The sequence below is a fragment of the Anas acuta genome, chromosome 19 (assembly GCF_963932015.1).
Source record: "Anas acuta chromosome 19, bAnaAcu1.1, whole genome shotgun sequence".
Lineage (NCBI taxonomy): Eukaryota > Metazoa > Chordata > Aves > Anseriformes > Anatidae > Anas > Anas acuta.
This window is the reverse complement of record NC_088997.1, coordinates 8,670,459-8,683,264: the sequence shown is the minus strand read 5'-3', so window position 1 is coordinate 8,683,264 and position 12,806 is coordinate 8,670,459. Positions and strand designations below refer to the sequence as shown.

Sequence of the window (12,806 nt, the reverse complement as noted above, 5' to 3'; positions counted from 1 at the left end):
TGACAACAGCACAACCACTCTGACCATATAATGAATGTCATAGCTTGAAACACAAGTTAGTTTTTTCTAACGCCAGAAAATGGGCAAAACAGTATTTTTAATTCAAACTGGAAAAGCTGGGAAAAAAGAATAGGTAAATTCAATTCAGATATTGTTGAGAGTCAGCAAGGAACTGCTTCCCCTAAACACAAACTTTCCGTATGCTTGGTTGTCCGTGTCTGCTCACTTCACACCCAGCTAAATGAAAGAAATGATCAAGTTCTATTCACAACACATAAGCAGAGGCTCACTGAATTTTGTAACTAATTATGAAACAGACTGAATTTCATGAGAAACATACACTTGCGCTTATAAATTACTACTGCTTTAGAGTGATCAATCTGATGCTCCTTTTCAATTTTAGAAAAGAAATAAAAGAAATAAGATTCCTTTTTGTATGTCTCTTTATTTGGATACCTGAAAATTAAGGCACCTGAAAATTTCAATTATGTTTTAAAATTTAAATTTCAATTATATTTTAAAATTTAAATTTCAACACCCTAACTCTTCAAATCAAAGAGGCAGAGCCCTGGAAAGCAAAACTCACACAATGAACTCACAAAATGGATGTGAGAAAAAACTAGAACTATAAGGCCTACCTGTGTAACTTTTTGCAAGAGCAATTTTTTCATCCATCTCTGATGTTTCAGAAGGGCCTGCTTGGGAACAAAGAGAATGCCTTTTAAATTGTCTGTCACAACAAACACATTTTCCCAGTCCATAGAGGAATTTGCCAAATAACTCTTATCTTCACATATCATATGCTCATTTCATACTTTTTGTAAAGTTAACTTAGGAAAAATTCTGTGAAATAACAACAACCTGTAAGTCTTTACTTGTTCAATTTAGCAAAATACAAATTTGAGGGGCTAATGGAAGGTGCTTGCATTTCCTGCACTACTAAACAGGCAGAAAGACTCACGTAGAAAAGCAGGTTTTGAATTTTTGTATTTGTGTTAATAAACTAAACTAATTTTAAAGCATCAAACGCTGATGGTTTTGATTTTTTCAATTATCTTTTAATTAGCTCTATCTTTTCCCTGTGTGTTAAAATTTATTTCCGCAGCAAATCCTTTCTGACTCTAAAATTTCTACCTACGTTAAATAGACAAAATCAGAAAGGTTGAAAACATTTACAGCACCGCAAGTTTGCCTGCTTTTAACCACAACAGCTCTTTTGACTCCACGTATGGACTGCTTTACAAAGGCTGCTGCAGAAGCCCAGAAAGTAAAATCACCACCACCAAACCCCCACTGCTGAGTGCTTTGGCACTACAGCAGCCAGACTGCAAGAGGGCCCCACCGACCGAGCAAGAGATCATTTCCTACCGCAGAAACAGCACAGGTGTATAAAACTAGCCTAGGTGTGGCAGACAGGAATACCATCCCAGGACTAACTGGAAGGATTTGGAATAATTGTTCTCATAAACTGAATCACTTCTGCGTCCATTTGCAAATACGGTCTGCAGAACATCACACAGCCCCCCAGAAATGGTGGCCATTTAGAGGGAGGTCTAAAAGGATACCAGCAATCAACATTAACAGTTTAACAGGAAAGGCTACTGTTAACTCACAAGGCAAGTGAACTATTTTAAACTCTATTTCATCCACACGGTGAGAAAAGCTAGAAAAGACTGCTGCCACAACCAGACGATGAATATTTCAGTCTACTAGAAGTACATATACAATATTAAATACTACAACATGCAATGAAAAAAAAAAAAAGCTGGAGTACACTGCTGGTGCTCTAAGACACAGGACAAGAAATTCTCATCAAAAGAGTGGGACTTGCAACTGTTACGGGGGAGCAGGAATAGTGCGTGCACTCACTGGACATGCCAGAATATGCCTCCATGGCCTAAATTTGCTTTTATTTGACCAAACAGTTAGTGTATGCAGGCAGACAGGTGCGACACTTCCTAAGAGTTCTTCTGGAATATGCAATTGTTGTATTTTATAGTGCACCAGCACAAAAGCATGCATCCTATTACAGACAAAAGCATATATTTTTGTGTTTATTCTGTAACTTTTTTTTTTTTTAAAGTGACTAACACAGATTATTTTATGGAACTTGAAGAGCTTTTCCCATCGCTAGAATAGCCAAAAACAAGTAGGGTGATAATAAGGTCAAAAAGAGTTCCATCTAGGAAGAGAAGTAGGAAGAAAATCACAAAAATGAATAAAGAAGAAAACTCATGAGGTAAGAATTTAATTCCAGTGCCGCAAGGACAGTGGAGGAAGGATGATCACAAAGGTGCAAAACTTAATTGCTAACACCCCTGGAAGCAGTTATACTATAAGTAAAATCCTGCAATAAAGTCCTAGGAGCCTAATCTATCCGATTTGTAGGCAGAGCCATGCAGTATCGCCTTGCATCAGAAGAAGTGCCAAGCACAGTTACCAGCTAACAGCAACTCTCCTGTGCAACACAGAGGCTTACAAATTCTTTAACACTCAGACTAAATCTAGGTCTTTTGTGAGCCTTCTGCTGCTTCTTGTTCTCTTTGCTTTCACTTTCCAAAGCCAGGCTGGATGGGGCTTTGAGCAAACTGCCCTACTGGGAGGTGTCCTGCCCATGGCAGGGGCTGGAATTAGATGGGCTTGAAGGTCCCTTCCAACCCAAACCGTTCTGTGATCCTACGAACTTCAAGGCACCTGAAGACTTGCATCCATAAAATCCATTGGACATCACGCTTCTGTCATGAAGTGCTTGGTACTTAGTCAGCAAATTGCTCAGTGCTGTAAGGGCCACGTCTCCAAAAACCCTTGTTTCAGTCTGTGCTGATGAAGAGCACGTGTTCCCGAGTAATTTTCTTACTATATCCCTGCTTCTTTGGAAAAAAAAAAAAAAAAAAAAAAAAAGATGGATAGCTCGATTCTGTTCTCTTAATTGCTTCAGAGCTGTTCTTCTTTTGGCACTGACAGTATCTTGACCTCATTCTTTTCAATTAAAACCTTTCCAGACAGCTTGGATCTTATGGATAGCCTTCTAGTAAAAGCTCTGGGCTTTTTACTGACCAATACATTTACACATCAGCTAAACAGCCTCCTGAACACAAGGAAATGGGCATGGACACAGATGTATGTACTTGTTTCAAGGACACCAAACTAATAACAGCATTTTAACTAACATCTCCTTTCAGAAGAGCCTTAAAAAATGGTACTTACAGATCAGGTATATACAGGAATGTTATATTTGGAATGCTTCCACATGCTTTATTTAGTCCTGATTTTTTTTTTTACTATCCTTTTCCTCATGTAGTCGGTCAAAATCCGGACCTTTCTCCCAAAACAGTTTGTCTCTGATGTCAGACAAAGCATTTAATACTGCAGTGACCTTCACATTTGTCCAAGATACTGGAACCAAATCACTCACTGCCACACTGCTACTGCCTACCGATGGAAAACTGCCCCCATACCCGATCAGAACACCCACATGAAATCTCTGGTGGGAAGTTCCCATTTCCTACTCTTCGTACTGTGTGCTGCTAACACATCTCTAAATTTAGTAATTCAGTATTAACTCACGGCAACATCCAAATGCTGCAAGGGATTAGCAGATGATAAGAGATGAAGAGAGCGCCTGTCCCCAGCTCTAACTTTGCCCCCTTTGATTAACTGGCCATTTGTGCATGCCACTAAGGCACGCAGGCCTTTGGTGAGCATCCTGGGTTTGTGAGAGGAAGCAGACACTCAGAGAAAAACAATAACTGTGAAATTTCACCAGGAAATCATATTCTCCAGGAGGCCCCTGGCACATTGCTGTTCCCTAACAGTGAAGTTGTTTGTTCTCATAAATCGATAAAGCCAGCTCTTGCTGGAGGGTATTTTTAGTAACAACTATGACCCTAGCCATTTCCCTTTCTTTCTGCAGCATGTGTCTACAAAGGAACTGCTGGGCAGCCAGACCCCATCCTTCAAAGACACACCTTACTATAACTGTACTTTTATTAGGTTTACTTCTTTGCACAGCATCTTCATGCACACTTGAGCCCCTACATCCCTCTTGAATTTATATCCTTCTGCATTTTTTGTACAACTTCTGTTTCAAACCTTAGAGTTCAAAGAAACGAAGGGGAAGCTCCTTTCCTTCAGGGGAAGGTGACAACATGACACCGTAATACCTCTCCTGGCTCACAGCACCCCCATCCTTTCTAACAGCACCTTCTGTATAGTCTCATTTTAAATGTAAGATTGGGAGTGAGGTTAGAGGGATTTATTAACTGAGCAGGTATGATGTTATGTGGCTATCTGAAAAAAAAAAGCATATTACTTTCCACCAATCAGAATGATTAAATTTAGAGATAGGTAGGGAAAGACAAGAGAAATCCCCGAAGACACCCGCTTTGCTTAGGCTTTGCTATGGAACCGTACTGTACAAATGGAATTTTTTAGTTCCAGCGTGCTGCACGACAATGGGTTACTGTGCTGTAAGTAAGTGGTTTCAGCACAGACGCTCCTCAAACAGGGTCGGATTACACTCCAGGCTACTGGCCAAATTCTGACATTGTTTTTATGCATGAAATGGAAAGCCACAAGGGGATGAAAAGCAAAAGAGATGACAGGGCTTGGCTTTGGAAGTAACAGTGATTAGGATGTCTCCAAAAAGGCATCTATTATTATTGCATTATATAATGCCTGTAAACCCACGGACCTCTGAGGCGAGGCGATTTACAAACACAAAGAAAAGATAATCCTAACCCCAGAGAATTCACCTTTCAGATTCCGCACCAGAGTAGCGATATTTTGGTACACCATATGGTGAAGATCATTCTGAACAATGTTTGTTACTACGTTACTTAAGACGTGCCAATAAGAGAACACTGATTCTGCAATCCTGTAATTAGTAATTAAAACACGTATTAAAATAATCTCAAGAATTTTTGTGTCTAAACACACAAAAATGCTGTCTCAATAATAAATATTATTACAAAATGACAGGATGTGCAGTTTTGCCCTTTGCTGTTGAACATACAGTTATCCTTCAGAGAGGCGTGACAGCTTTCCTGTGTTGTTTTTTTTTTTGTATTGCTCAGACAATTAACCTAACAGCAGATGCAAGCAAGCTGAAATAATACATTCAGGGTTCTACTTCTTTTATATTGCCATTTCTATTTAGGTCTTCTTTCTTACTGTTTATTTCAAGCTACAGAAATAATTTCTTATGATTTTCTCTATTCACTCCTGGCTGAGATTAATGTGCAGTATTTCAACTAGATGTGTATAGATGAGGCAAAGCAGCTGAGAAAGATTTAAAAACACACAGTTTTGAAGCTGAGTCATGGACCTCATAGATGTTGCTATTCTTTGTCAACAGAAATCCATCTTGTAACTTCCAAAACATTTTTGACACATATTGGTCCTTCCATACAAGGAAAGTGATTGATACACTATATAATTTATTGAAACTGTAAAGATCCAAGAAGTGCTCTGACCAGTAACATGACATTTTCTTTCCTGTTTAAAGAAGCCAGTGGAATTAGTCTGCGTACTGGACTCTCAGGATGAAAACAAAGAAACACCTGAAATTTCTCCTTAAGCCCCAAACACACTTATATTGTTGTGCCAACAATGTAGTGAAGAATACTGGAAGACCTGAAGCACAACTTAAATGGAATCCAGCATGGAAACGCTGTATCCTAACAGAGCTAAGTAAGCAGTTACATGTTTAACAGCCGCCACTAAGCAAAAAGAGAGGTACAGAGAGAGCAAGACTTAAGCAATCCACCCATTCAGGAGATAAGCAGGTACAAAAGTTAGCATCATTACCTGGAATATTATACTGATAGTAGTCAGGATCCTCTGACTCCTCCTTTACTGTTACTGTTGACATTTCCAGTGAAATTCCTGCAGAAGCAACAATGGAATCAAATAAGGAGACTAATGATAACCAAATTCTTAAAAACTAATAAAGAAATTAAAAAAAAAAAATCACAACACCAAGATTCTAGCTGGTCTTTAGTCCAAAAAAAGAAGAAAAAGAAATTCAAGTACTGACACAGAAAATAATTGTTGAACTAAAACAACAGTAACGAATGACATGCTGATGCTTCAAGTTTCTTGTGTCTGGGTGGTTAGCATCAGAAGTGACCGAGTATGAAAGGCTTCCCTACAAACAGACATCCCTGCAAATTGCTACCTAAGATCTGAAGAATTAAAAATAATGGTCTCCTTGCTTTTTGCCCACTATCAGCAGAAAAAAAAAAAAAAAAGGAAAAAAAAAGTTTTTTTAACCTCTTGTGCTAAAAGTGATTCAGGTACTTCTAGACCTACTCCAATCTCACCCCTCTGTTTCCCTAGTTTCAGATAAAGTCCAAATTTTGCTGCTCAAGGCAGCAACAATGACAGGCCTCAACTGCTCTTGGCTTTATCAAAGTGAACTATTTCCCCTGTATGCCTTCCCCCGTTCCCTAAAATGCTTTCAACACACTGGGGCAAAAGAATTACTTCAAATGTCTTGAAAGCAGCACTGGAAAGAAGCTGGTGAAAAGCTCAAGTTGACTCTTCAGTTGTGTTAAGCTAAATATTAACCATTAAGGGTTACTAAACACCAAGCTTAAAGTTATGAAGCAAACAGAACTAAACCAAAATACCGGACTAAACAAAAAATCTTGGTTTTGTGCAAAATGCCAAGCAGTGCAGCCCAACCTAACAAAGCAGAAGGTCACAAGCTTATCTGCAGGCCTCCCTGGGATCATTCGTGGTTATCTCAAAGCACACACTTCAGCACTGCCCTGCTACCAACCACTCTGCCTTGCAGCAGCCTGTCCTAAGAGCAGGGGAACTTAAGATTGCTTGATTTTAGTTTTTAAAAACAATAAATAACATGCTTAGCTATTTATTTCAATCTTAGCTAGAAAACGGCATTCAGCATTCTGTCATTTTTGATATTCTGGTAATATTATTGTATATAAACTAAGTTTTTCTCTTCACATTAGGGACAAAATGATCTTGAATTAGGACTAAGTAAAGACCTGAGGATCTTCCTCTTTTCCACTTCCAAGTAAACTATTTACAAAGAAATTATTTTAGTCTACAAAAAGTTACAAATCTCCTCCATCTAGAAATGGAAACCTCTAGCCAAGGTAAATAAATAAATAAATAAATAAACATACATATAAAAACTGCAACTGAAAAGTGGCCATTTTTAAGTAAAGCTTTTCTTTCTCACATGTGATGGCTCTTTGCGGCTTTTATTGGATTTTCCTATCATTCCTTAAAAGAACCTTCTGAACAGAAACTGATTCATCATTTTTTGCAAATGAGGACAAAATTTTGAACATACCAGAATCCTCATTTGGTTCCGTTTTCACTTGAATAGGAGGACAACTATAAAAATAAACAAAACAAACACTGACATTATAAAAGAAATATATCACATTTCTAGAAAGTTCCTTCAGCTTTACAAGCTGTCTAGTAAAATCAACCTCACTGTATTGTTTTCAAACTAGAAAAACAGAAGTAAAAAGCTTTGCATCTTGGCTTATCTGAATTATCTGTAGGGAAAGGGGAGGAATCTCCCATCCCTACATTCTCAGGATGTGCACAATATTCAGGAGCGTTCACCATTTAACAAAAAGTGCACTCACAGCCACAGAAACAACAGTCATTTTGCTCTGTTTCCACATTAATCAATTTTTGATTTATTCCACATATAATCTCTTCATTGAAGGATAAATATATATGTACTGGGTTTTTAATTGAGGAGGGGAAGGCAGGAGCATTACAGCTGTTCCCCATCACTGCTGCAGCACACAACAGGACAAACATCCCTGACTGACAGACCGTGAATTAAGAACACTCGCTGGGCTAATTAAACTGAGGGGAAACTTTGCCATCTGTTTAATTCGCAACAGCTTCCCCACAAATAATGGTCAAAAGAAAGAGAAAATTCAACTTCATGCTTTTTATAATCCCATGCAAGCAAAAGTTATCCAAAGGTCAGTTGGACAGAGAAGGCACATTAAGAGAAAGATAAACTATATGAAAACACGCAGTTGGTACCAACATCAAATCATACTACACAAGCTTGTCTGTTTCTCAGTAGATGAAATATTTAAAGACAGGCAAAAAAACTACATTATTTTAAATTCACCTTCCACCTGGAGGTATAATTGAATGTGAAGGATCTGTCATATGAGCTCCTGAAAGTTAAAAGACAACCTTTGAATTTCCTGTTCTCCGTTCACCTTAAACACAAATTGAAAATGTAACATTGATTTCATGAAGCAAAAACCTGTTCAAATTGGGCAGGTATGTGCGTATGTTCTCTGTACACAGATATGAAGGATGGATCTCATTAAACTGCATTTAACACCAATATAAAATTACTTCAAATGTGCCTATCAGTATGCTTTTCAGTGCTCTCTTTCATGATTTGAAGTGAAAATCTTGGGAAACAAAGCTAAGCAAATCCTTCATCTAAACTGCTAAAAGGAGGAGGATGGTTTTATTCCTAAATTACAGCTACACAAATGGGTTATGTTTTCAAGAAGTTGCTTACCCACTGAAACCTACCTTGCTTTATCAATATAAATATTTAATTACTGGAATCTCTGTAATTCCCTACTCTCTAGTTTTCTTACTAGGCACAGGCAACACATTTCTGATTTTACTAATCAAGCTTCAGTTTCTAGCTGTTACACATCAGAAAGTGAAACTTTTCTTTTTTGACTACATTCCTATAGAGATTCTGGTAAACAACATGCTTTATCCTCTCCATAAAACAAATCCTCACATGCACTTCTTGCAACTAAAGCAAAATATAATTTCACAGCTGGAACAGGGGAAGGGACTTCTTCAAAGCTAGAAATGAATCTTCAGAGTTCTTAAAGAACTACATTAGCTCAGATTTTTTAAAACGTATAGGCTTTCATAGAAACTGCAACACCTAACCACTTCAGAAGATTAAATCAATTTTTAAAATGAGATATAAATGCCAAAATCAGCTACATATTGGAATGCAGAGCACAGCAAAGACTAGGCATCTTCTAAAAATGCAACGCACAGCCTTTCATCAGTTCATTTCTCTTTTCCCTAGGATACTATCCAATTCACATTAAATTTAAATTGAGTAAAAGGACAAAGAACACAATAGAACAAATTTGTCTCTAATTAGTTGCTCCTAGCAGAAAGCATAAAGGAAAAGGTTATAGTTCCAAAAGCGAGTGAGGCAACTCACAGCCTAGGAATTTCCACGAAGTTTGCCTCTTTCTCCAAAAGACCAAATACTGCATTTATACTGCTATCCTGCCAAGTACTGGAGAAAACGATGTTGCCTTTTTGAAAGTAAAATTCTAAGCTATTTTTGAACCTGAATAAGTACTAACTTACCTAGATGTTTCTTTGGCTCTAGGAAAGGCCTGTATAGAAATAAAGGGAAAAACAAACAAACAAAACACATAGCTTTAGCCAAGACATCAGTATTTACTTCAGAGTATATTAAAAAAAGGCAACACTTCTGCTCAAGCAAAACAGGCTGCAATGTATTTAATTAAAAAATGAATGCAAATTTAAGTACAAAAACTTTAATGGACAGAGTAAAAAGAGGAGGCAGCAAATAACCTTTTGATGATAAATGAGATCCCTGACTTGTTTTCCAAAATCCACTTCAGGGTTGAAACATCATAATTTGCTGGATGTTTAAATGCAAGTCCTTCAGGCAGGCCCTGCACCACCACAGCAGACTGGTCTCTCTGAATCTTCTCGTATGGCACAGGTACTACTGTTGACTTTCCTAAAGCTTTACCTAAAAATAAAATGAGATTGTTACAAGGTCAGAAGGGTGCAAGTTAGCAAAAGGATCTGTGCCTCATAAAACCCACTACTACTTTGGAGAGGACTGGAGAGAAAACAAGGTGCAGATGCAAATCTCTGCAGGAAACCAAGTACTGCACACACCAACATGCAGTGGAACCCACTGAGGTACAGGGGCTTTCTTAAAACAAAACTAAGGGGACTGTACTGTGCAGTAATCCCAAATTATATCCTGCAAAACATTAGAAAAAAAACGAAATCCAATGTGTACACTTCAGAATCAGCTAGTAAAAATGAGGCTGTTGTGGTTTAACCCTGCCAGCAGCTAAACACTACACAGCCGTTCGCTCACAATCCCACCTCCCTCTCTGGGATGGGGGAGAGAAACGGGAAAGTGAATTGAGATAAAGACAGTTTATTAAGACAGGAAAATAATAATAACAACAATAATAATAACAATGATAATAGTACTACTACTAATAATGTGTACAAACAAGTGATGCACAATGCAATTGCTCACCACCCGCTGACCGATGCCCAGCCTAACCCCGAGCAGTCCGGCCCCCCTCCCCTGGCCAGCCACCCCTACATATTGTTTAGCATGACCCCAGATGGGATGGAATACCCCTTTGGCCACTTCAGGTCAGCTGTCCTGGGTCTGTCCCTTCCCAGCTCTTGCTGCACCCCCAGCCTGCCCGCTGGCAGGACAGAGCGAGGAGCTGAAAAGTCCTTGGCTTGGTGTAAGCACTGCTCTGCAACACTTAAAACATCGGGGTGTTATCAGCACTCTTCTCATCCTAAGCCAAAACACAGCACCCTACCAGCTACTAGGCAGAAAATTAACTCTGTCCTAACTGAAACCAGGACAGAGGCTTATTACCTTAACAGCAGTACAGCTGAAAGGCTAAGACTGTACAGGACCTCCTTCCCAACTGGAATAAAAAATAAGGAATCCAGAACAGGTATTTTGAAGACTTTAAAGCACCCACCATAGCAAAAGCAGAAGAAGTCCTCCACAGACTTTCTGAGCGCTTCCAGTTCCATGATATCCACAGTCAGCCTGTTTACAGATGGCAGAGTCTTTGTTTTCTGCATCTCTGCAGCCCTCTCCTCTTCCGTAACACCTAGAGTTTGTTTATACAAACGAGACAAAATAAAATAGCAAGTTACTAAAAAAAAAACAAATCCCCCCGGTTTAGACTACAGACACTTCAGAGTGATTCCTGCTTTGAAGCTGTAAGAACTTCTTCACCTTAGAGGCAAACGCACTTACCTATGCACACAGGCAACGGGTAAATTTAAACTTACACCAAAATTATTTTATTTTCCCTACAACCTTTGTAAACATCACCCTCTGAGGTATGAGAATGATTTAGAGACACAAACGAGTAGGCCTTTTTGGGAATGAAGATGTAGAAAACATTGCAAATCTCAGGAGAGTGAAATACAGTAGAAATAAGAGGCAAAAATGCCAAGAATAAAAGGATTGATACAGTCACCAAGGAAAATTTAAAATGTCTGTGTGGAGTCTCATAACTCTCTAACACTGTGCTTGATGTCTCACTCAGCAGCTGTGTTATAACCTGTTTTGTTTATGCTGTTACGTGCTTAACTGGATCTTTTACAGAAGGGATCTGGCTTTTGACACAACAGCTCCTGTGCAGCGCAGCTCTCTCACCTGCTACAAGACATCCAAGCACATCTCTTGTTGCTGGATGGGAGGGGCTGCAAACAAGCTGCCACCAACAGAACAGATAAAAAGGAGATTTCAGCCCTGAACCTTGTTCTGTTTTCTGAGAAAGTCATTGCAAAAGGAGCAGGGGAGTAACAACGCTTTGATCTTAAACAGAAGTGATCTGTTTTAGGCTGCAGCCTCCTCTTCATATCACTGTGTGCTTGAGATGTTTTACCAAGAATCACCCAGCAAAAAGAGGGGGAAACAACAGATAGATTCCGTGGATGAAAGAGAAAGCAAGAAAGATCTATGTTCCTAAGTGCAATCAATGCTGAAGCTGCATCATGATTTCACCGTGAGCAAGGACACGAAGCATTGGGACCTGCAGCACCAGCACTGCTTGCAGTGATGTGGTGCACAGGGGCAAACACACAGCGCTTTGAACTGAGCATAAACGGTTGTGAAATGAACTGGGAGCACTTTCACGGTAAAAATGCATTTGTCATCTTGAAAACTCATTTCTTCCTTTAAAAAAGAATCGATTCCTTCCTGTAGAGGCCAGATCCTGTGCCCTGGAAGCCCATCCCCATGGGACACCGAGCAGCAGCTCAGCACTTCGGGCCCAACTTCTGCTTTCTCTGAGATGTGACAGTGCCTATCGTAAGAAAAATAATGCAGGAGTAGAATATTATTATTCACCCGTAACACAAGGGCTTAATTAACAACAGTTAATAAGGTTTGCCTGTGGACTAAGGGATTACAGGTCTTAGTTTCCGTGCAGCATGGCTTTTTGGCTTTTTTCGCATAACGACTGATTCACTGAAATGCCTTTGTTGTCAGTAGCTCTCTAAAGTGTACTCACACCTTCAAAAAATAATAAGCAAAATAAAAATGACAACAGTGCTCACATTCCCATTAAAATGAAAAAAAGACAAACTTTCCTTCTTATTTGGAAAAAGATTACTGGTTCTTTTTATTACATGATTTTTATCCAATTTTCTCAGGCAGTACAGCTGTTTGCCTCCCTAATCTCTCCTATGCTTGTTGGCCAATTTCAATCAAGTTGGACAAACGAGATCAGGTCTCAAAAGACAGCAAGTTTTCGAAACCCACTGCCCATTTGCCTCCTCCTGGCAGCATGGGCAGGGGCACCTCCTCGGGTCAGAGGCTGCACAAGCTACAAGGCTCTGCAGGAGCTCTTACCAAATTACCAGGGCTCAAAGGAGGTTTCGGGCTAGATTTGGGAGAGGGGATGCCTGGAACAGGACTTGGAAGGGAAGATGGATGGTCCAGCTGTATTTATAAGATAAATGGCTCCGTAAGGGTGGGGAAGGTC

At 39.3% G+C, this 12,806-nt stretch overlaps 1 protein-coding gene across 8 annotated transcripts in view; it reads right to left on the bottom strand.

Moving 5' to 3' along the window:
* GTF2I (general transcription factor IIi) overlaps positions 1–12,806 on the bottom strand; it is a 69,209-nt gene that overhangs the window by 40,851 nt on the left and 15,552 nt on the right. For 5 of the 8 annotated variants that reach the window (XM_068655512.1, XM_068655514.1, XM_068655516.1 and 2 more), the window contains 7 exons: positions 10,785–10,919; positions 9,604–9,787; positions 9,373–9,401; positions 8,135–8,183; positions 7,325–7,368; positions 5,809–5,886; positions 639–698 (listed from right to left, as the gene is read on the bottom strand). In XM_068655512.1, coding sequence (XP_068511613.1) covers positions 639–698; positions 5,809–5,886; positions 7,325–7,368; positions 8,135–8,183; positions 9,373–9,401; positions 9,604–9,787; positions 10,785–10,919 — 579 coding nt within the window. The remainder of the gene's footprint in view (positions 1–638; positions 699–5,808; positions 5,887–7,324; positions 7,369–8,134; positions 8,184–9,372; positions 9,402–9,603; positions 9,788–10,784; positions 10,920–12,806) is intronic. The other 3 variants (XM_068655515.1, XM_068655518.1, XM_068655519.1) reach the window with 3 other exon arrangements.